Source organism: Coptis chinensis, chromosome 8 (genome assembly GCF_015680905.1).
Source record: "Coptis chinensis isolate HL-2020 chromosome 8, ASM1568090v1, whole genome shotgun sequence".
Lineage (NCBI taxonomy): Eukaryota > Viridiplantae > Streptophyta > Magnoliopsida > Ranunculales > Ranunculaceae > Coptis > Coptis chinensis.
In genome coordinates, this window is record NC_141463.1 from 10,619,060 (window position 1) to 10,644,409 (window position 25,350).

The following is a 25,350-nucleotide window of genomic DNA, read 5'->3' on the forward strand; positions in this document are numbered from 1 at the left end:
TTACGTTGCTATATTAACAGTTCTGAACTTCTGGGAACCAATAAGAGTAGGGATAGTAGTCATTTATGTTTAAGTCTTCCAAAAATTGGGGCCTTTTCACACTTCTATACGTTACCCCTCTACATGTGCAAATAAGTTTCCATACATTCGGACTGCGCTTCAAAATACAGAGGTTCCACTGGCAGAAAGTGGTGACGTAGGTTGCATCCTTTTTCACCATCCAAAGTATTACTTATTGAACAATAACAATAACATTTTACGTCTGAGGTGTTTACAAATAAACCACAAAAGAGCACCTAGCATCATAACATTTGGCAAATGATAAGAATTTTACATTGTTCCTTACTATAGAAAACTAATGGCACCAATCAAATTCTTAACAGATGTAATGTTTATAGAAAAGGTTACACTACAACTTAGTTCCCAGTAAAATTTGATGTAAAGATTTGACAGTACATGGTACAGGTAGCATACAGAGGGATCAAGGGGCAAGCTCATCGCGTGAACAACTAGCCCAACTGTTAACGTCAAGATAAGTATTTACGCTGTTTACTTTCTACGGTGACGGTGGTGATCTTGCCTGTCATTCCTCCTAGATGAGAAATCAGAGCTCGAGTTATAATGACTAATTGACTACTACCATAGGACCGACTCTCAGAATTGGCTGAGCTGAAACTCTGAGGAGACTGAAAGTATTTGGTGATGCATGAGCTACAGGGCTGTTAGGACTATAACTAGGCAAATCATCATGGACCAGAGGGTTCCACCTCCCTCTGTCTGTGCTCCTTGGTATTGGATAACCTCTCGGACTGTATGAATCACTTGCATAAGTTGGACTATAACCACCGTACCTTGGTGTATCAAATCCAAGGTTGCAGCCTGGAGGGCCATCATCTCTATACTCTCAAGAACGTCTAGGATCACTGTAGTTCCCTGTATCTGATGAACGGTTGGGAAAGAGATGTATTCGGTTTCTAGATGCATCGAAACTGAAAGTGCCTGGTGAAGATGCCCAACGTATTTCATCCGCGTTCTTTGGAATTGGTGCATTTATTCCTGGGAATTCAACGCTCATCTTCTTCTTTGGCTCAGGATTGTTGCTCGCACCTAGGATTTCTCCATCTTCTCCGTCCAAAGTTTCCTCAGCATAAATTGTGATCCCAGAAGGCTGGTCTCATATTCTGGATCTAACAGATACAAATTAGAGTTATTAGGAGTGCTTTCCAGGAAGCAGAAAGCTGTAATGAATTACCATATAGTAAGAGAGAACAGTAGCTAATTACAGAGATAGATGCACTTACCAAGATAGCCTGGTGGATATCCAATTTCATGCATTCTGCGTAGCCATGGAGGTGGGTCAAGCTCCTGAAGAATTACAAAATAAGGAAAACTTATTACATGGCTGGATCCACAAACAGATGAGTTTATTGTACTGAACAATGGGAAGTTGCAAACTAAAGAGCTCAGGTCTAGAAGACATCAATGCCATAGGGTAAAGCTAGAATAATAGTGGAAGAGTCTAAGACAGGGAGGCTGAGTATCTGACATATTGGTTTTGTTTTAAGGAAATGGAAGTCACAAAGACAAAAAATACACAATCTTATCCGCTACAATCACCATCAATTTTTATATAACAGGATAACAGACATGGCAGCATGTCCGATCTATATAGCAAAATATAGGCAATCAAGTAAAACTTCTCAAATGATGAGTCATTTCACAATTAAGGATCTTACGACAGCCAGATGCGAAACAAGGACATGATAGACATTATGACATCAGAGGGCATCTAATAGTAATCCGAACTGTGATAAATTATCATAATATAATTAACATTATCTGAAATGACTCTGTGGCCCTGCATGCCAATGTGCAGACGATAACACCACAACTGCATCAAACAATCTGATTGAGGTATATAGTTGTAGTCTTAAAGAACACCATAAACTTAAATGAGAGCATAAGAGAATTAATTACCCCAAGACCCAAGAGTTGCCTCGTTTCAGAACTGAGGACACCCGGCCTTATCTCATCATACTTTCCACCATGAGAACTTTGATAATACCAAGGTGTGCTACGAGAACCAACAGTCTGGTTACGTTTGGATTGGTGCTCTTTACAAGCGTTGTCAACAGCAGCATTATCACGAGGCTTTCGACAGTCCTTTAATGAATGACTGTAGGATCCACAATTAAAACAACGAGACGCTTCCTGTGTCTCCATCCCCCTACATAAGGATCAACATAATTGCATGGAAACTAATCAATAAACAAGAATACACTGGAAACGGTACAAATGTTAAAAATTAACCAGAAAGAGACCGTCCAAAGTTAATATCTTGCGGTATACCAATTTGTTCACTATCAAGCATTACTAAGAGCATTTGCAATGCAGGTGATAGAGAGGGGGTAGTGATAATTATCACCTACTTGGGTCCAAAACTGCTGTGCAATGCAGGGTGATAATGAAGGTGATAATTATCCCGGTTCAAAACGAGGTGAAACCAACCACCGAGTTTATCATCGACTTGTTAACCGGACGGGATGTTGGATTCCGATGCGGATTACAAAACTCAGGACGGAATCCAACATCCCGTCCGAGTCCTAACGGCTACCAACGGTCAAAAAGTCGAACGGTCAAAAAACGGTCAAAATAAAAACTTTGGTATATATACAACATTTGTTTCATTTCAACTCACACTTCCAACAATCATATATCATATTTCTTCTTCTTTAAAATGGGTTCTTAAAAACCAAATATCAAATGGCATCAACTCAAGCATCTCAAGCAAGTGGTAGCACTCAAGCAAAAGCGAGAGCTCACTTTAGCATGTCCGATGATCAAGCTCTATGTCTTGCTTGGATAAAAATTAGTGAAGACTCTATTGTTGGTGCTTTCCAAAATGCAAAAGGATTTTGGAATCGTGTAACAAACGAAGTTCAATCAAGCACGTGGGTCGGATAGGTCTCCGATTCAATTAGCGGAAGGTGGAAATATATTTCAAAAAATGATGAACAAATTTGTTGCAATTGTGAATGCGGTGGAGGCTCGACATGCAAGTGGTACAACAATACAAAGCCGGTAATTACAACGTTGTCAATTTGGAATTTATTGATTATCTTAGTCTTAGTCTAATTATTTCCGTCTTCGCCTAATTATCTTAGTGTATTTATTATTTCCATTTTAGTCTTAGTCTAATTATTATCTTAGTCTAATTATTATTGCAGTTTAATTATCTTAGTCCTAGTGATTATTTTAGTCTAATTACCACCATTTTTTTTTTAGTTGTCCGAGGCAAGGATGACGCATACCAACTACAAGAAAAATCGGCTTTTTCACTTGATCATTGTTACGTTATACTCAAGGATAATCCAAAGTGGAGTAACGCGTTTTTTGAGGCAAGGTCAAGCCGCCCACAAAGGGAAAAGGTCGCAAAATGATGGTGAAGATTCAACTTCTAATTCACCAAGTGTTGGTGGAGTTGAATTGGAGGGTTCTCAAGAAATAGAGTCCAAAAGAAATGGAGCGCCCTCTTGGATCGAAGAAAGCCAAGTCCAAAAGGAACCAAGAAAAATCATTTGGTATGTTGGAGGGTTACTTTACACGCGTTTAGAGGATACATTTGCACAGGGATGCAAATGAAACACAAAAATGCTTAGAACTTAGGGAAAGGGAACTTGCATATGGTCAAAGAACTGTGATGGCAAGAGAAAAAAAAATCGGATTCAAGCGAAAAAAATCAGGTTCAATTGGAAAAAAATCGGCTTCAAAAGATGCAATATGAAGCTAAGATTTTAGCGATCGATACAAAGTGTCCTCCATCCCGATACCGCTTTTATAATCGCAGCAACAACAAGCTGAAATACGTCTTTGAATGGGGAAGGGCTAGAGGTGGTTCTAGCTCTAACTAAGCTTATGTATTTTAATTATCTAGTATTTTATTTTAATTAAAGCACTATGTATTTTAATTAATGCACTATGTATTTTAATTTCACTGTCTTTTTAATTAATGCACTATGTATTTTAATTTCATTGTATTTTTAATTAATGAACTATGTATTTTTATCTAACTGTTTTTTTTTAATTAATGCACTATGTATGTTCTGTCCAATATAATTATTTTCATAGAAATACAATTACCAATCAAATTAAAATACATTGTAATATAGTTCATTAAAATACAACTGATTAAATACGTTGGAACTACATAGGAAATACATTAGGAAATACATTAGGAAATACATAGGAAATACGTTGGAACTTAATAGTTCACGTTAGGAAATACATAGGAAATACGTTGGAACTTAATAGTTCACGTTAGGAAATACATAGGAAATACATTTTCATTTCCATTTTAATTTTCGCCTCCTTCTCCCTCATCTGGATCCGACCAATTTGGATCATAAATTGGTACCGGATCTGCTTTTTTCTTCAATGCGGTCCAATTAAAAACATGTTCAACTAAGTCCTTTTGAAGATTAGTATGTGTAACTTCATTTCGATCTTATTTCTTGCTTCAATCATCGATAGACAAAATGAAAACCATCATCTTCCGAAGAGCGCGAGGTATTGTTTCTTTCCTCCGACCTTTCCAATTCCAAACTCCACTTTCACGTTCATTCTCAACAATCATATTATGCATTATAATGCATGCCTTCATTATATCTCCAAGAACAACAACACTATGACAACGCAAGCAGAAGCCTTAACAATATGCCATCGTGCACGCAAAACTCCAAACGCCCTTTCAACATCCTTTCTTGCGACTTCTTGGCGTTGAGTAAAGATCTTTTCATGCTTATTTCTTGGATAACGAATGGCTTGAACAAATGTGCCCCATTTTGGGTAAATACCATCGCAAGATAATATCCCATATCATAGTCATTACCATTCACATTAAATGCAACAGCGGGAGCCTCACCTTGCTCTAATGATTCAAAACATGAGAACGATGAAACGCGTTAATGTCATTATCGAACGAACTGGTAGGCCGAAGAAGCAATGCCGGATCCAACAATGTTTGTGCAAGCGGCTTCAAGTATCAAAGTTGGTTCCTTCTTGTACCCTACATGTGTTCCGACCCCATCCACTTGGGCAATTCTTCCACACCCGATTGCATATCGATCGATTGATCCAAGCATTCTGGAAAACCCCTTGCTGCATTTTCAGCTAATATCCTAGCAATTAATTCCGCCTTCACTGTGGTCGTCTCAAGTACTCTTCCTCAAAGCGCCGTGATAATTGCCTTGCACCAACGCTTCATAGATACATTTCTTTGTGGAATCTCCAATTTGTAAATACTCATCCGTTGAATCGGAAGAACAACCCGGTTGCTAATTGTGCAACCGCAGACTAGTCCCTTTTGTAACCCGTAAATTGCTTGCCACCCGATCCATCCACCTTGTCTTTAAAGTAATCGTCGAATGATGCAACAAAGATGCAACATATACATAAAAAGCTCTCTTTGTCATCCCGTACCTTCGTCTAAACTTATGAGGAGGCCACCTACAAGGTGTTGTGAAGTAATCCCTCATTATCTTTTGTTTCTTGAAATCACCACCATCTCTAAAGCGTGTACTCTCGCCTGCACGGATCCACCGCGTTTGTCAGTATCCACATCTTCAATTTCAATGGGCTGCTTGAGTCATTTAATGCCCCAAAGAGTGGATAATAAGCGCAACCTCCTCCTCCTCCTTGCCTCATCATATCATTATGCTCATCTCTTTACTCTTTCCATGTAGTCATCTTGGTGAAGTACCGAAGGCGACCGGTGAAACCGTAAGGCGAACTATTACTACTAGATCCTCCCCATAACCTTTGGTTATATGTAATTCTTTCTTCTCTAGACATTTTTCCTATTTTTAGCTTGGTTGTGGGGAAGAAGATGGCTATGTTGTTTGTTTGATATAAAAGATAGAAGAGTAAAAGCGAAATATGAAAGGTAAGGTCACATATGATAAGGTCACATGTGATACTTTGATTTTGGTCCACTTACCAATTGACAACACATTTTATTAGATTTTTGTTCACTCTCCAAGTGACAACACATTGTATCAAATGTCTATCCATGTACCCTCAATAATTCCAAATGGGCCACCATCCATAATTGCATTGTTTGGAATAGTAAAATGTGCGGGGAGGAGGGCTTAAAAACCGGGATGTTACATTCCGTCTCGGTATCCCCATACACTATTCTGTTAAGAAACAACCAAACCAAACCACCGCAAAATGAGTGATATTCCAAACTAAAAATTTCTTTGTTTCAACAATGACGGGGAAATGAGTGAAACAAATGTGAACGAAGCGAAACGAATGTTCCATTTTTGGAAACATCTGAACTTATAAGTTTTAATTTTTTTTGGCCATAACCTCATTTGTTTTATTGACATATTCATATAAAAACACGCTAATATACTTTGAAAATAATAAAGAAGACAAACAACAATCATGAACAACACCCAAGTCTAACACGTAAACTTCGGTAAAAACTAACTTATAATTTCTTAAAAATTGGACATAACCTCCTTTGTTTAATGACATATTCATATCCAAAACTCATCAAAGAAAAACCGCTAATCAAAAATTCATTACAAACAACAATCCCAAACGCCATAAGACAAGTAATGGCGCCGCGGTTATTACAAACTACAAAAATATCATCGAGACCTCCTCCCCTACGAGAAGGCCGGTCGAAGAGCTCTCCCCTACGTCGTTATTAAGCCTCTCTGCGGTTGAGCTTGAGCTTGAGGTACTCTACTTCCGGCATTCTCCAACTCTTGCACACGTCTCACGAAGCTCCAAAGTTCGACACGTTCTTCTTGTAAGTACTCAAAACTGCGACGAGAGGACTCCATGAAGGACTCACGCATAGCATAAGTGAGAGTCTGTAGTTAAGAGCTCTCGACCTTACTTCATCCTGTTTAACAAAACAAATGCAAGTTAGGGGTTATAGTGAATACTAATAATAACAAATCATAAATAAATTCAAATCATACTAACCTCGGCTAATCGCTTTCGAATCAGACAAATCTGCTACCAACACTGCGGCATCTACTTGGTGGAATAGGTATTCTCATATCTTGCCCCGAGAAGTAATCATGCTCCAATGCCAAAGGTCATCATCATCAAATATCCGTGGAGTTCTTTGCGGCATCTGAATATCATGAAACACCGGGCCGTGGATCGTGGGCAACTCCACTCCTCTGGGAAATGAATGTCGGGCCTCAATGCTCGAAGTAACCCTTCAAAATTGGTGCCCCGTTATAACGACCTAGCAAGAGACCTCGACCAACCCTCTTCCAATATAAGTCATAGTACCGTGTAAAACCCGAAAGTCGTCGTCCGGCCACTCATTTGGGTTTGCTCTATAGTGTGAAAGAACAGCGGGGAAGAATATCGAGGTTTGTCATATCCATAGGTGGTGGGTAAGGTATAACAATCTCCGGATACTTGCCGCCAACATCATCCCCAAGGTACCATCAAAATGGATCGACCTATAAGTATCATTCGGCATGTGAGAAAGAAACCTTGCTCTATGACACATATATGATAGTCTACGGTTTTCGGTGTTCTCTGGAACATCCGGAATATCCGCATAGGGGTCCGAAAGATGAAGGACTTCGCCCGGGGTTGCCACTTCAATTCGACTAGCTCCTAAAAGCTCAAATCTGGCGGCGAGTGTTATGAATATTATGTGATAGGTCCCCATACCCCCTCGCTTCAACGATGAAGCCCCCATGCTTGAATACGTGGAATCGGTCATGAGTCTCATCCTCTTCCAACCTCTTCAACACGCGGGATGCATCACCGCGAAAATGCTCGTACCACCAATACCGTCATCAATAGATAAAATACAATATCAATATATATATAAACATGTCAACATTAATAATTAGATAAATAAATGAAATGAAACAATAACTTAATAAATAAGACTTACGGTATAATCCAAACAAAGCCGCACAAATTGCCTTTAGCGGCTTTCGTCTCAACTCATGAGGTCTAGCCCGGTAAAGGTATGCTAAGATGGATTGACCCCGGTCATAATCCCACATCCTCTCGTGCCCGAGACAATGACCATCCACCCGATCGTAAATAACTATCAAGATATCCAAATAATACCGCACCAACAAAGTAGAAGAGGAAGGCATTACATACTCGTGGATCGACTCCTCACCAATATGATAGTCTTTTCGGCTTCTCCTTGAGTCTATTCAAATATCTGCGTAAACCAACTCATATTTATAGCTCCTCCCTTAAAGCGCTTTCGGCCGATAATCTCAAAAACTTCGTCTTGCTCATCATCTTCAACCAAATCAAAACATTCAAAGAAACTCATCGGCCAGTAGTAGTAAAACCTCTAAAGTTTCATCAAAAGGAACGGCATCTCCATAACCAATTGGGATACCCGTGAGCATTGTGAAATCAAGAGGGGTAATCCCAAGCTCACCCCATGGGAAATGAAATGTGTGGGTAGTTGGCCACCACCGCTCAACTATCCCAAACAACAACGCCTTGATCATTTTGTCCCAAATTACAATTAAAAAACTCCCCAAATGGTGTGGCGGATATAATATCGGGAATCTTGTGACAAAATTAGGATCCGTTTTTTGATTTCATACAACGCCACCACGACCACAACATTTGAAAGTGCACAACGACTTTCCATAAGTGTACTTCCTACATTCAACAAACACGCTAATCTGATAAAATTCAAACTAAAATAAACTAATATAAACTAATACAAATTCAAACTAAAATAATAACGACAAATTCAAACTAAAATAAACTAATATAAACTAATACAAATTCAAACTAAAATAATACGACAAATTCAAACTAAAATAAACTAATATAAACTAATACAAATTCAAACTAAAATAATCGACAAATTCAAACTAAAATAAACTAATATAAACTAATACAAATTCAAACTAAAATAATACGACAAATTCAAACTAAAATAAACTAATATAAACTAATACAAATTCAAACTAAAATAATACGACAAATTCAAACTAAAATAAACTAATATAAACTAATACAAATTCAAACTAAAATAATACGACAAATTCAAACTAAAATAAACTAATATAAACTAATACAAATTCAAACTAAAATAATACGACAAATTCAAACAACAACAAACTTGATATAAACTAACATAAATAATAATAATTAACTTAAAAAAAAAAAATCAAAACTTACTTGAGATTCCGCCACTCGATTTGCTTACATTGTCGGACCGATGTTGACGCTTTTAATGGTGGGTGGTCCTCGATTTCACAACGATTGGAAAATTAAACCCAAGTTCAATTTATTCCTCCTCGCCCACATTCTACGCGTTCTCGACGACGATCCCTTTGCCCCTTTTTTTTGGAAATTTTGACATTCCAAACCATCGGGAATGCTCTTGATGTGGTGAGCTTGGTGGGGATGGGTTGGGGGATGGAGAAGTCATTATGAATGGAAATTTGTGTTCAAAGGTTGTGAATGGAGGCTACAAAATCGAATTTTGCTGGAAATGAAGTGAAAATGGAGCCTGTTTCGTCATTTGGTATTGAGCCATCGACGGGATGTTACATCCCGTCTCGTTATAAAATATCGACGGGATGTTACATTCCGGCCCTCAGATATAAAAACTCCAGACGGAATCTAACATCCCGTCCCGAGATGTTTTTTATCACCTTCAGATTGCGACAACTTCACCTTGTTTATCACCGGGTTGGTGATAGAGGGGGTGAAAAGTGAGGAGGTGGCGGTGATAGAGGGGGTGAAAGTTATGACTTGCATTGCAAATGCTCTAAGGGGAGTTTGGCAGCGCTGAAAAAGGTAATTTTTTTCCTAATTGAAATCATATATTAAAAAAAGCATGTATGGGTAACATTGCTTTTGTGCTACATAAAAGCAGAAAAATGGAAGTGAAAAATAATTGCTATTTGCTTCCTAAAAAAAGACTTTGAGAAGGATAAAATGAAAAACAGATTCTTTTCTTCTCTCCCACTAACCAAGAGTTTCTTGTCCTATTCTTCTCTTCTAATTTATCTATTGAAACAAACAACCTCCTCCCCAACTCACACACACACTTGTTCCAAGAAAAAATCATTCTCTGCAACTGGAAATTCGTTGAAAGCGGAATCCATCTCTCTTTTTCCATTTGAATAATGGAGAACGGTGATTCATCTTCACTTCTTTACCATGTCATTTCCAATAAAATAAGGTAAACAATTCTTAGAACATCAAGTTGGTGAGGTTAATTGGTTAAATGGTGGGGGTACTTTGTGATCTTAGAGAAGGAATCGGTGTCTTATTTGTTCAAGTCACTCTGTGGCTATTGTTCCGTTGAGATTATTTGACTATGACCAAGGCTTGAACAAGTAACCTAATTGTTTGCCAAAATAACTTTCTAAATTTTTAACTTTGAAGTTGGCATGCCACCAAACTAACTATTATCTTTTTCACTTCTGTTTGAAGTAGAAGTCAATAGACTTTACCAAACTCACCATTGAAAAAAATTACGACAAATAGAAGTTTGTTGTGGAGACCACAAATATTATAAGCATGTGTTATATTGAAAGCAGCAGGGGAAAGCACAAATTATTTGACATACAAAATATTACAGTATTGTCCAATCTCATTTATGGAGTTTAAGAAATGATAGCAATAGCAGCAAAACAACAATAAAACAACCAGTATTATCCAAAAGAAAGCGAATGCAAGAACAATTTAAGGTGCATACAAATATCAGATTCCAATAAGAGCATTGCAAAAAACTTGTGTGGGTGCACCCAATCTCGTCCGTGTGGATTAAGACCACCCAATCTGGTTGGATTATCTTTGGGATTGATATGTATACCGTGTGGATTAAGACCGTCTTCTTTTCATGTTTCCCAAACATAGTTGTCCAAATCCCAAAAATTACTCTTCTTCTTCTTTGACAAAAAAAAAATAAGACCCCATCACGCATCTTCGCTTCCCGCCAAACTTCTTCCTTGCTATTATCACCATTTTGTTGCTTCTCCTCTTCGCAACAAAATAGGAATCCAAGCTTTTTAGGGATTTGATCTCTAGGTCGAAGAAGTGAATCAACTACATTGCTACAACCTACCTAGCAATATACAGGTTACACAAGTTCAAGGTTGAAAGTCTTTGCAGTTTATATCAAGTAGAGCCAATAGTTCCTCTCTGTATTTTCCCAAGTGCAAAGTTTATGGCACAGTATGTGTGGAGTGCTGACCATGGTTTTGTGACCCTAAAAATCTAGAAAGAATATGCTCACTGAAATTGGATGAGCAATGGGAGGTTACTGTAGAGAATTTGGCAAATGAACACGAGCAAGACAAGGACCACACTGAAATCCAGCTTAAGCACAATTGCATCAAAATATTTGTAGAACAGTCGAATAATTCATATTTCGCACATTGTAAACAAATGTTAATAGGTCCAAATGAATTATGTACTAAATTATTGAATTGTTGAGTAGAAGAAAATCTAATAAGACCGTGAAACAATCATCTAAATTTTCTCCATCTCATCATTTTCGGCATACTTAATTGTGATGTCTTCTACATCCACGTCATCTTCTTTCATTACTCTTAGAATTTCATTCTCATCGACCTTTACATCTTTTTTGGGCTTTTCTTCATTAAAAAGACAATCGATCAACAAATGTTTAGTTACAAAATATATATATATATATATATATATATATATATATATATATATAATATCACCCCTATTTATCCCCACCCACCCATATATATATATATATGGGTGCGTGATAATAAATAAATGAATTTGGCCCTAACGAACTAACCCTAACCGACCGACCCGACCCTAAGCCCTATAAAGCCTTCACAACTAAAGCCCTCAAAGAGTTTAGGGCCGGGCGTACCGGGCCTCCTAATGCTTTCTGTATGGCTAGGCTAAGATTCTAAAACATAGGCCCGACCCTAACCAAGCCCTAACCAAGCCCTAACCGGCCCTGTTTCATACTTTTACTATAAATACATCAAAGACCATTAATACTGAGTAGTTGAGAATGCTCCCAGTGACCCACGTCAGCCTCCATTTTTTCTCTCAGACTGACACATCAGATTTTATATAAAAAAATGAATTGTACGCCTCTTTTTGTCGATTTCAATTGTTCGTAGCCCAAAATAGTTAAAAACATCTTTCTATACTCTTTTTTCAATTCTACAAAACACTTCCAACTCTCACAAAAAAAAAATCATCTCTTGAAACCCTCTTTTATTCTTCTCTATCCACCCATCTGCCGACACAAACCATCATCTGCTGCTGTGGTGGAAGAAGATGGTACTAAAACTGTCGTGGCGATTGAAGAAACTGTCGTGGCTGTCGCCAAAGAAGAAGAAGAAGAAGCAAAAACTAAAACTTTTGTTGAAACCAAGGAAGAAGAGACGACGCCAATTGTTGTTGAAGAAGAACAGGTACCACCAGAAGAAGTGTTCACTTGGGGAATTCCACTTATTGGTGACGAGAAGAGTGATACTATTCTCTTGAAGTTCTTGCGAGCTTGCGATTTCAAGGTCAAGGATACATTCACTATGGTGAAGAACACTGTGCTGTGGAGAAAGGAGTTTGGTATCGAAGGACTTCATGATGAAGATCTTGGAACTGATCTTGAAAAAGTTGTTTTCATGAATGGTTTTGATAAAGAAGGACTCCCAGTTTGTTATAATGTTTATGGGGAGTTCCAGAACAAGGAATTGTATCAGAAGAGTTTCTCTGATGAAGAGAAGAGTAAAAACTTTTTGAGGTGGAGGATTCAATTTTTGGAGAAGAGTATTTAGAAGCTTGATTTTAGTCCAGGTGGTATTTGCACAATTGTTCAGGTTAATGACTTGAAGAACTCACCTGGACCTTTGAAGACGGAACTTCGTCATGCTACTAATAAAGCTCTCTCTATTCTTCGCAATTATCCTGAATTCGTCGCTAAACAGGTGTGTGGTAATTGTTTATTGTTTATTGGTTTTGGTTTTGATTGAAATGATTATCTGATTATTTTGTTTGTTTATCTGTAGATCTTCATCAATGTTCCATGGTGGTACCTTGCTTTCAATAGGATGATTAGCTCCTTCTTGACTTTGAGGACTAAGAGCAAGTTTGTTTTTGCTGGGCCATCCAAATCTGCCGACACCCTTTTCAAGTTAGTCTTGAATTTTGAGTTTGTTTCATCTTATTTTATTTTGATTTGGTGGTGTTTGGGATTTGAAAATTATGATTGATGCTCAATTGCTCATATATTTCTGAATTTGGGTGTTTATAGATATATTGCTCCTGAACAAGTACCAGTACAATATGGTGGTTTGAACAAGGAAGGTGATGCAGAATTTACCACTCATCGATGCGATTCGAGGTTATTATCAAGCCAGCAAGCAAGCAAACTGTTGAAATCCCTGTTACTGAGGTAAAATTATTTCTTAGTCCTTTTACTTCTATCATTTTAGTATTATAGATGCTCCTATGTTTAATTCCATAAGCTTTAAGGCATTGTCGATTCTCAAGTTGAGAATCTTTAAACTGAGATTCTAGACTAAATATTTGGTTGAAATAGCTCCACATGCGTTCCCATAATTTATATTCACCACGCGCTCTAGCTAAGAGTTGTGAGCTATGAGGAGTTCATGCACAATTCACATGCAGAAAACCATCGGAACAAGGGCCTTTTTCACCTCCCAGCTCCTCAAAAGACTTCAGATTCAGATGTTTTCATCCTTTTCACTTATACTATTCTGTTAAGAGTCCAGAACCCTCATGACTTTTTGTATGCGAATCAAGGAGTGGTAATTGTTGAATATTGTTCTTAGTTAATTCGGCCGAAACAAAAACAAACTCACGCCCAGTTTTAGGAACTGTTCGCGTAACAATAAGAAAAAAGGAAAAAATAAAAAAACCTTTCGGTCAAAACTCAAAACCCCACCCCTTCTCTTTCGCTCTTGCAGTATTTTTTTTTTTTTTTTTTTTTATACTGTTTATTTATTTATTTGTTTTTTTTATTATGTTTGTGCTTAAAAAAATAATCTTTTTTTGTTTAGTAAATTTGAAAAAATCAGTTCATTTAGTTTTAGTGGTAATAGTTATTAAATTATTGAGCTTTGTATGTGTAAATTTGTGTTAGTTGGTGTTTTGAAATAGGCTAAAAAGAGGGTTATTGAAATTTGTTGTGTTTGGGGATATAGTTAACTGAGTAGACAAGTTTAGGATCATAAAGTTAACACCATGTTGTTTGTGGTGATTGAAGTCTTCATGGTGCTTTAGAATATAAAATATTATTACACCCAAGTTAACACCATGTTGTTTGTGTATAGTTTAGGATTATAAAGTTAACACCATGTTGTCTGTGGCTATAGGTAACTCAGAAGTTTACAATCTTTTTAGAAGCGTTGGAATTGTTGTGTATATGGCCATTTTTTTAGTTCACGAATCACGATAGGAAGGAAGGTGGTGGTGCTTCAGTGGGGGGAATAACATGCCCATTGCAAAACCAATTAAACTTGAAGCTGATTTTACACCCCACCACCACGCATACATCAAATTGCGTCTTAATACTGTTCATTCTGTATTTTTTGTTTGTACGTCTTTTAAGTTTCTATGTATAGTGTCAGTAGGCCAGTACAGTATGGTGATGATTTATTTGGATTGCGTTATTTGCTCAATGCGTGGTTTTCTTTTTTCGTGTTCATCTCACATGGTGAGCACATGTTTATAGTTCATTTAGTGTATTACTGTTCACATGTTACTCAAAAAGGAGGTCATCATATTTGTTCTGCTGTTTTAGGTCAAGTGGGTAATAACCTTTTTTTTTTGTTACATATAATGTCAGGGATTCTTCAAGACAGTGAAAAAGTGAACATCTCCTAATTGGGGAACACGTCTTTTCAGGAACCCTATCACACTGACATCGTTGAAGGGGTTTTTGTACAATTACAACTATTCCAGCAGATGTTTTAATTATTTTTGGATGGGTCATTTTGATGGAGGTAAATAGATGAAGAACTATACACGAATGTGAAGACTTCTTTTCTGGTGAGATTGAATTTCCATTACCAAATGACAAGGTTTGACTTGAGAAGCGAAGCCCAGGCTGAGACAAATAGAATCTATCAAATTGAGATGGAAAAAAATGCAAATGAACTTGAACGTTTAAGTATTATATATTTCTTTTTGCGGTATATGTAGAACTATTTGTAATGTGAGAACCATATTACATGTCATCTATGTTACAATTGCTTATTTCTTCAAACTGTTCGAGAAATTGTTTTAAATGTCAAACCATTTAGGCAAGATCAGTCAAGTATCCGTTAGATAGCAATCCATTCTCCAAACACAAGAAATATCTCATTCCAACAGAAAACGAGGGGTGGTCAACCCATTTGTTTAATTCAATTCACTAGCTTCTTTTTATATCTTGGTTTCTATGATGGATTCGTAGTATATGGCCCATATCTTGGTTGTAGTTTACTGCCTACAGAGTAAACTGATGTAAGACTGTAATTAAGAGGAAGAATATATGACATTTCACATAGTATCATTTATGGGTCTGCCCAAGGTTGCAATAAATTGCATTCAGTTGTGTCAGATTGTAATCAAGTTTGCATTAATTTCATCACTCTTGGCTAATCTATATTCCAAATCGTTGCACATGTAAATTTGATTACAAATTAAATTAACATCAATCAACTCCATAGTAGATCATTTTAATTACATTTCATGGTTCCATGATTTAGTCGAAGTGTTAATCAACTTCATAGTAGATCATTTTAATTACATTTCATGGTTCCATGAGTTAGTCGAAGTAGTCAAGTAGCTTGAAGTTTTTGGCAATGTAAACCATATATAGGCATGCAACGTTGGTCTTAAGGAAATTGGTCATAAAGAAAGTGATTGCCAAAATGGTGGTATTGCCTATGGTTGTTGATGTGTTATTTGATTTTAAAACTTTGAAAGAGTTCTACCGGAAAGTCATGACATGCTCTTGCTCCCGCAATCCAAGACAACATGCCTCTCTATTCTTAGTTAAACCCTAAATATATGCTAACGACGTACCATTAATATAGGTTTATTTACTCATGCATGTAATCCAATATTCTTTTTGTTGGGGTTTCTTTGCATGCTAAGTGAGGACGAGATATTTTATTCTTTAATCGGAATTTTTTCATCTATACAAGTATTGTGTGTGTATAGTATTTTGATTGCAATCTCTTTAAAAAAAAAACATAAACCCTTCAAACAAAGTATGTAGTGAATTATTAGTTATCAATATACATATATTATTTATTCAAGTGGACTTTAAACTTTTGAGTCATTAGCTATCTATGTAGTAAGTCCGGCCATAGGCCGGGCCAAATGGCTAGTATACCATAATTGTCCAACTCTTTGTTAAATATTTTCAATTAAAATAACATTGTCCTTTGTAATTTATCACTTACACCCAAGGGTACTTCCAATAACTTGTTTTATATAACAAAAACTTATCAACTTAGCAGCCATGAAGAACAATGAGCACTAGCCTAATAAAAAATAAGACTTTATTCCTTTGATCATCAAGTCAAAGTCCATAACTTATTATTCTCAATTTCTTTTCTCACTTATTTCTTATAAATTATATTTTTATTCACATCCAAGCCAAGTCTAAAACTAAAGGTTTCCTTCCACACCATTAAAGCAAAATACAGAGCAGACATTTGTAACATAGAAACCAAAAAACACCCTTTGTCAGAAAAATGACATTTGTAATCTCAAACCTTTATCCATCACTTGTTCAAAAGCCAATATTTTCATTTCCATATACAAAGTTTGAATCACTTTTAAATTAGAAGAAAGGTAATATTATATTTGTTTGAATCTATTATAGAAATAATTTATGATATTACAAATAGTTTAACAACTTCCATGACCCTTAACCAAAACTATTATGTTTCTTCTTTATATCTATTACTTCTTCCTTTAAAATGATAATATAATTATTTGTCTATGTATTTCAATGTTAAATGTAATTTGGTGAGGTTTGAGTACAAGGAAGAACAAATTCGAACTCCTCGATGTACTTGAGTTCATTAGATTGTGGATGTGCATTTTAAATTTTTGGACTTATACAGGATTATTACTAGATTGGTTGGACTTTGAGTTTGTAGATTATTGTACATTTTTGTAATATAAATGAGTTTTAAAACTGATGTAGTAAAAAAAAAGAAAATATATAGGCCCGGCCCTAAAGCCCGACCCTAAAGCCCTTAAAGAGGGCTAGGGTCAGGGTCAGGGCTTGAGGTTTAGACTTGTGACCCGGTCCGACCCGGCCCTAATATCTGAAGGGCTTTAAATGTTTAGGGCCGGGCTAGCCCGACCCGACCCATTGCCCACCCCTAGGATAGAGCCACAGGTACTGTAGCCACATTGTGGACACAGCCGATCCACACCTTTCATCTCGTGCATCAACATAACTGATCCTACGGACATAGTCCATTCTTCTCCAAAAAACGAAATTCCAGAAAAACAAAATTTCAGGAATTTTGAAAACAAAAAACACGAAATAGGATTCAAATAAAAAATCGAATGTTTACCTTCTTCTCCAAAAAAAAATCGAGTTTCTTAATCAATCTCCAAAAAAAAATGGACAGGCTACACTCTCAGAAAACAATTAAGGTTTGTGTTTACATTCTCTCTTTTAATCTTATCTCCAAAAAATCAGTGTGTCACTCGAAAACAATGTGCTAATTAACCATTGTTGTGTTGAATTAAGGTGTTCATTCGACCGAATCAATCTTCGTTTCAAGCTTGGTTTAAGTCGGAGCAACCTTTATTTTCACAGGTTTGTTTCTTCCATTCAAACAAGATTTTTTGTTGTTCATAAATTGGGATTTTGCTTCTTTTATGGAACTAATTGGCGTTGCTATGGGTTTGTTTGATATTTGTTTGCTTTATAAACATTTAAGTGGGATTGAATTATTAATTGAAGATATTTTGTTTGTTTACTTGATTGGATTTATAAGAGATGAATGATTCAAAATAAATAAATCATTAAATCAAGCAATGAAGTTATGAACGGTGAACTCTATCAGAGTTTTGAACTCTTTCAGAGTTCAGAGTTTTGAACTCTGTCAGAGTTTTGAACTCTGTCAGAGTTCGGTGAACTCTTTCAGAGTTCAGAGTTTTGAACTCTGTTATAAGAGATGAATGATTCAAAATAAATAAATCATTAAATCAAGCAATGAAGTTATGAACGGTGAACTCTATCAGAGTTTTGAACTCTGTCAGAGTTCGGTGAACTCTTTCAGAGTTCAAAGTTTTGAACTCTGAAAGTTTTGAACTCTGTCAGAGTTCGGGGCCTCTTTCAGAGTTTTGAACTCTGACAGAGTTCACCGAACTCTGTCAGAGTTCAGAGTTTTGAACTCTGTCAGAGTTCAGAGTTAACAGAATTGGCTCATTTGAAATGAAGTGAGTTAGGAGCCACCCTCGAAATATGTATATTTTTTCCTCTTTGTCTCCAGCGTGTTTGCCTGTGAGCTACAACTAACAAGCTTTTAGATGCATCTGCATTGTGCAGTTAGGTTTTAAGTTGTTCTTGGATCTCTCAGTTTAGCCTGACTTTCTATATAAAATTAGAAAACTCAACTTTTTATTGGTTTGTTGGACAAGTGAAGTAGGGAAGAACTCACTTTTATGGTTGTGCATGGGCTTTCTTTTGTATTTAGTCGGATCAGGGACTTACGTGGAAATGTGTTTGAAGCTTGCGATGTTTTGGTTTTGAAAGACATTTGGTTCTCTTGCGAAAACGGGCGCCTCTCTTTATCTCTTTCGATTCATTTGCCATGAAAGAGAGTGTGGAATACCCTCTTCTCTTTAGTTCACCTTAACAATCATTGTAAGAGACTCGAATTTGTACAAAGTACGACATATGACATCGATTGCATTGATTTTATCTTAAGTCTTCTAAGCCATATTTCCGCAGGCCTCCTCTAACACTAGGTTTAAAGCCCAAATGTTCACCAAACTCGTGGTCAAAATACTTTCATGAGTAATCGACCCAGTTGGACTAGGGTAATAGACTTGACCCCCCGTTTGTAAAGGTTACTGCAGGGAAGATACTTTATGTGGTTGGTTTTTGTAACGCCCGTATTTTTAAAATATGTTTTTATCTATTTATTAATTAATTAAATTATTTATTTTAAAAAATTCGTCGGATCGGACTCGGGGCATGTGGGCCTGGTTTTTGGGCCCGAGTCGGTGTTGGGCTTGGGTTTCGGACCCAAGTATATAAACACATTTTTCTAGAAAATAGGGCTCAGAGAAAAATAAAATAATGAAAATGGAGGAGAGAGAGTTTCGGTTTGTCGAGGGTGGAGTGACGATTTAATCGGGCTAGGAGGATTCGTCGAGCTGTTCATACAGGTGAGTAGCTATTCTGCTATTTCACCGGATTTATGTTTCTCGGGTATCGGTGTATACTGCATAAGATTTATGCCTATTGATACTCCTCATTTTCCTGTTGTATTGGACTTTGTGTCATTTGTATTATTAAACCTTGTTAAATTTCGGATTTGTTATAGAACTGTCGAAACTTTGGTAAAATTGGTTTTTGGAACTGTTAAAGCTTCGGAAGCTTGAAACTCCGACAGACGCTAATGGCGTCGACGGTCGTTTTGTTTGTTTTTAAATTTGTCGGCTTGAATGGGTTATTGTTGTTTTGTTTTGATTGAAACTTCAAGGACGCGCGAATGGCGGTCGGATCCAGGGACGACCACATCACGGTGATTGGTTGGGCTGTTTGGATTGGTAGTTGTCTTGGTTGGGTGAGAATGGATGAGTGGGGGGTCGAGTGAGTGTTGGAGGTTGGTTGTTGGTGAATGGACGAAATACCGCCAAAGCTTTGAGGGAAGTTTTAATGGCGCCGAACGCCATTACTGTGATTCTGAGGGTTTGGTTTTTATTTGTGATTTTCGGGGTTGGTATTATTTGGTATTGTTGTGGGTTGTTTGATGATGTTGGGTGGTAGTGGGGATGGTCAAATTTGTCGATTGGAGCTCGGAGAGAAGCCATTAATGGCGGTGCGATTTTAGATCTAGACTTGGAAGTGTTTTTTTTACCGAAATCAGGGGTTGCTTGGTGAATTAAAGTTGTGGGGTTTTTCACCCACACCATTTTCGATGTGTTTGTTTGGGGTGGTGTGTGAAGGTTTTGTGGTGGCCGGATTTGGTGGTGGAGGAGAGAAACTGTTGGAGAAGAAGCACTGTTGACGGCTTGGGCTTGGGCCTGGGTCGGTTTCAGTTTTTGGGCCGGTCTAATTTCATTTGTTGTTGGGCCCGATTCTATTTTGGTTTTGGTTGGGCCTTTTCCAATTAGATTGTTTTGTTTGGCCCGATTTTCATTAAGTTTTGTGGACCGGTTTAAGTAAAGTTTTTGGACCAGCTTCAGTTCAATTTTTGGACCGAACCACTTAACTGTTTTTGGGCCCGTTTGTTTCTAATATTGCTTGGGCCAGTCCATATAATTTAATATAGATCCCATTTAGGTCGGGTAGAATTAATAAGTTGGTTTTAGACTTTCGGGTTCTAAGGTTTGGGCTTGGCCAGTTGGGTCCGAACCATTACCTTGGTCATGAGCCCATGAGCCATGCACTTTGCCCTTAGCCATGAACCATGGCTATAACCCTGGACTTGTCGAACACGGAAACGACAGTTTGACTTTGACTGTGGACCTTTGACCTTTGACCAGGACCTGTTGACTTTGACCAGGACCTGTTGACCTTGGACCATTGACGGTTGACTTTGACCTTTGACCTTTGACCGTTGACTATGAAACGTTGACTTTTCTAGTTTTTCACATATTTGATTATATGGACACACATAGTAATAAAATATTGTCGGAGATTGTATAACTTGGTTGGTCATTATCTAATTTAGATTTGACGTGAGTAGTGTGTAAAACATATACATATTGGGCTTTGATTGTGGACTGTGGACTGTTTAATTGTGCTGCATTTGATGTTGTAAAATTGTATAAATTTGGTGGTTATTATCTAATTAAGATTTGATGTGGATATTGTAATATTATATAATATGTTGGGATATATATAGAATGCAATAGTTTTGGAGAAATAAAGGTATAACCGCTCTATTATTATATATGTGAGATGCTACTATGAGATAGCATAGTATTTGTGAATATTTCCCACGGGAGTGTGGTGTAGTGCAATAATATATTGGCACGTGAAAGTATGAAAGTGGTTATGAGATATAATTGAGATATTTCTAAATATTATGGCTTAGTGCAATAAGGTAATTGACCTGCACGTGATATAGTGGATTTATTATGAGTCATTAATGTATGACACTTGAATAAATTACGTAACGAAAATCCTAGAACCTAGCTACCACAACTCATGTGATTGGCCCTTCCGGGCGTTTCGGTTAATCTGAATGGCGGCGCCCTTTCGGCATTTTAGTTAATCCGAATGGCCTTCGGCGTAAGTAATGTGATTGGCCCTCCGGCGTTTCAATAAAATTTGAATGGTTTTCGCGCCTTCCGGGCGTTCGCTTAATCCGAACGGCCTTGCGTAAGTAATGTGATTGGCCCTCCCGGCGTTTCAAGAAGATAATGGTTTGAATGCCCCCCTTCCGGGCGTTCGATTAATCCGAATGGCCTTCGGCTAAGTAAGTAATGTGGATTGGCCCTCCCCGACGCGTTTGATAAAAGTTGAATGGGCTTCGAGGTGACCCTTCCGGCGTTCGCTTAATCTGAATGGCCTTCGAAGCGTAAAATAATGTGATTGGCCCTCCGGCGTTTGATAAAGCGAATGGCTTCGCGCCTTTCCAGCGTTCGCTTAATCTGAATGGCCTTCGGCGTAAGTAATGTGATTGGCCCTCCTAGCGTTCAAGATAAAAGTGAATGGCCCTCTGGCGTAGCGAATAATAGTGGCTTGATTATTCCGTCGCAAAAATAGAACGATGATGCGCAATATTTTATGCCGAATAGTGGCATTACTTACATAATTGCTTCCGTGTGAGGATTTTTGTTGTCGCGGCATCCCTTTCGTGGTAGTTACGCGCCGGAGTGGTTCATTATGTAAGGGGAGGCATGTGGATGTACATGTTCGGCGTTGGGTAGCGATTGTGGTAGCCAGGGAAACTAGGTAAAACATAGATACCACGTGATTTTAGGGACACACAAAGAAAGCTTTAATTAATATAATTATGGTAATATGTTGGTAAATGATATACCTTTAGATAGATGATTGTATATGATTTGGCTGGTTAGTATTTTAGTTAGAACCTAAGGCGCCTCGTGGAGGAACTAAATGCCTTTTTAGTATGCGTATGGTATGTTGTATTAGTCGTTGAAAGTTAAGGCGCCTCGGTGGAGGAACTAACTGCCGTATGGATTGTGTATATATATGTATATTATAGGTTGTATTTTAGGACTACTCACACCAGCATTGTTTATAATGCTGACCCGATTTGCATGTTTGCTTATCGGGTGTGTTCATTCATTGAACATAGTTGATAAGTTTTGATGAGTTTAGTGTTGAAGAAGGTTGGATCTCCGCTTGTGGTTTTGCGTTAGCATTGCATTTCGGGATGTATTTTGTTTTCCCTTAAGGTGATATAGATTTTCAGTCTAGACAATGTATTTGTACTTTCATTTGTAATTTTAAATAAGGAGTTATTGAAAAGAGATTTGTAACCTAATCTTATTTGTAAATTTTTGTAATGAAGATGACATTTGTTTAATTGAAATTTTTATTGGTTTTAATTATCCAAGATATTTAAAAAGCTGTTTATGGGTTTTGGAAGTTGAGAGTCGTCACACCACCGGAGATCGAAGAGCGGGAACAAATAATGTTTTTCAGATTGCGCCGAAATTGGTCGTGATTTTCCCTTATTTTGACTATGTACTTTTACTATAGGCTAATGGAAGCCTTTTTCTTGTGAAGTTTTACTTAGTACCTCGTGACTTTACTTCTTTAAAGTCTATATGAAAAAAAGGAGTCATTGATACAAAATTGGGAAGTTGAAGTTAGAATATCTAATGTGAAGGCGTGAGGCTAATTCTTAAATACGTTTAGAGATGAAGTTGCAAAGGAAAAGGTGATTTGGATAGTTATACAATCAGAGGTGCCCAAGAAGAGATATCTTCAAACTTGGAGTGATGACAAAAATCAAATTTTGGATTTTTGCTAAGTAACATGGACACTTTGTATATGACATATGGCCACTTCCATAGTTATTTATCGTAAAGAGACACTTTTAAGGTCTTGAACCCAAGAGTTAGTTGTGTAACTAAAGAATAGAAATAGTTTTCTTTTTAATTAGTCGCGGTCCTAGTTCAAATAGGTCGTAGTTTCTTTTTATTGGTTTGTTAGACAAGTGTAGCTAAATGGATGTTTGTTTGTTTGGATTTTTGTTCTTGTAGATGGAAAGAACTCGCGGCAATAGGTGTGGTGATAACACTCATTCATCGAGAAATGTTGTTGGTTGTCTACGCCTTGTTGCATTGAAAAAATGTCGCGGGAAGTAGGATCCCGAAACAGTCGAGCCAAATCCAATCTCTTGGGGAAAATTTTTTTGACTGTCCACGCCTTGGGAGACTTCCAATGGTTGGAAGACGCGAGAGCATCGTCATTAGTACCTCTAGAGAATCTAAGATTTTTGAGCCGGTTTGAATGGCGGGGGTTGAGAAAGGTTAACACAACAATAAAGAAAACGGAAAATGAAGGCAGAAAATTCTTGAATTGCACCGAGTGTGGGAAGGATTTTGAATGGTTGGATCGTTGTTAGCTTGGTTAAGGAGCAACATTGAGTTGGCAGCGAAGTTCAAGCTCTTCCACGATCACCTCTTCCTCGTCTTCAAAAAAGATAAAAAGTCAAAATTACACTTGAAATTGACGACGATGGTTTGTCGAAAAGAATTCGAAGTTTCATTGTAAAATTAGATGAGTGCGTGGTTGATTTCAAGTTCTTTGTATTGCGTTTTTGTGAACTTGTGGTGAATGTAATTATGCTGGTTAATTCATTTTGTGAACTTTTGGTTAATCCATTTTGCTTATCTTGGTAACAACTTGTGGTGAACTTGTGGTTATGACTCGATGTAACTATGACGGTTATGAACTTGTGGTGAACTTGTGCTTATCTACCGTAACTATGGCTCGATTTATTTGCGGGTTAAGTGAATATACGTAAGGTTTTATTTGGAGGTTGAGAGTTCCGACACAATTGACAATGTTAAAGCGAAAATTCAGGACAATGAGGGAATTCCACCCGGACCGCCAGACGCTCATTTTCGGCTGGTAAAAATTTTGAGGATGGTCGTACCTTGGCAGATTACAACATCCAAGTAGGAGTCCACTTTACATCTTGTCCTTTGTCTACGTGGTGGCATGCAGATTTTTGTTAATACCTTGACTGAAAGACGATCACTCTAGAGGTTGAGAGCTCGGACACCATTGACAATGTGAAGGCTAAGATTCAAGACAAGGAAGGGGATTCCGCTCGGTAGAGAGGCTGATCTTTGGTGGGAAGCAACTTGAAGATGGTCGCACTATGTTGTCCGTTTGGTTTGTTGTCTATTGGATCCCGGATTCGTGCTAGTTTTATTTGCTCTGAGAATCTTGTGTTGATGTAACAATGAATAAATTTGATTGGTAGTTTGTTCTAATAACAATGAATAAGTTTGATTGGTAGTTTGTTCTAATAGTTTCATCGAGAAAATAAAAGCCATCCATCCAGTTCCTACAACTTAAATAGTTTCTTTGTCATAAACATAAAGATAAACAAGTTTCTACAAGCTGTCGAGAACAAGTTTTGGTCCAAACATTGGTCCTAAACATAAAGCAGTTCCTACAAGTCGCCGAGAACAAGTACAAGCCGTCGAGTATTGGTATTTCACGTAAAACATACAAAACCGCAAGTAGAATAGAAAAAGACAATGAGAACACCGACTGAAAAAAGCACAAGCTAACATAACATAACGCAAGTCTGTACTAGTTTTACACTCCGACAACTTGCGCATTTTAGTTTGTCATTGTAGAACGTAATGTTTTTGCCAAAACACGAAACAACTGTTTTTTTGCATCTTGAACGGTGTGGCCTAAACCCTAAACACCTTTTGAACGGTGTGGTCACACCGTTCAAGAGGCAAAAAAAACAGACAACACCATTTTTATCCAAGCTCAAATCCCAAACGACATGGCCACACCGTTTGGGACTAAGTCCAAACGGTGTGACCACACCATTTGGACTAGGTCCCAAACGGTGTGGCCATGCCGCTTGGGACTGTCAAAACGGCCACACCGTTTGGGACTAAATCCAAACGGTATGATCACACTGTTCAAGA

General features: G+C 37.5%; 1 protein-coding gene and 1 pseudogene across 3 annotated transcripts; one reads left to right on the forward strand and one right to left on the reverse strand.

Moving 5' to 3' along the window:
- Positions 1–278: 278 nt before the first annotated feature.
- On the reverse strand, positions 279–10,452 carry LOC147479881 (uncharacterized). Of its 2 annotated transcripts, none has more exons than XM_086579863.1 (4): positions 10,078–10,452; positions 1,978–2,227; positions 1,302–1,365; positions 279–1,187 (listed from the first exon to the last, which is right to left on the reverse strand). In XM_086579863.1, exons 1-4 carry the CDS (start codon positions 10,140–10,142, stop codon positions 1,108–1,110), a joined length of 459 nt encoding a protein of 152 aa, XP_086435989.1. In that variant the 5' UTR covers positions 10,143–10,452; the 3' UTR covers positions 279–1,107. The 2 variants fall into 2 exon arrangements, with proteins under 2 accessions (XP_086435989.1, XP_086435988.1); XM_086579862.1 differs by having other exon boundaries at positions 10,086–10,450.
- A 108-nt stretch (positions 10,453–10,560) lies between these two features.
- LOC147479882 (patellin-3-like) lies at positions 10,561–15,587 on the forward strand (annotated as a pseudogene). Its single transcript, XR_015205413.1, has 5 exons — positions 10,561–10,620; positions 12,153–12,962; positions 13,044–13,168; positions 13,289–13,429; positions 14,846–15,587. The product of XR_015205413.1 is annotated as a patellin-3-like (transcript).
- The last annotated feature ends 9,763 nt before the right edge of the window (positions 15,588–25,350 follow it).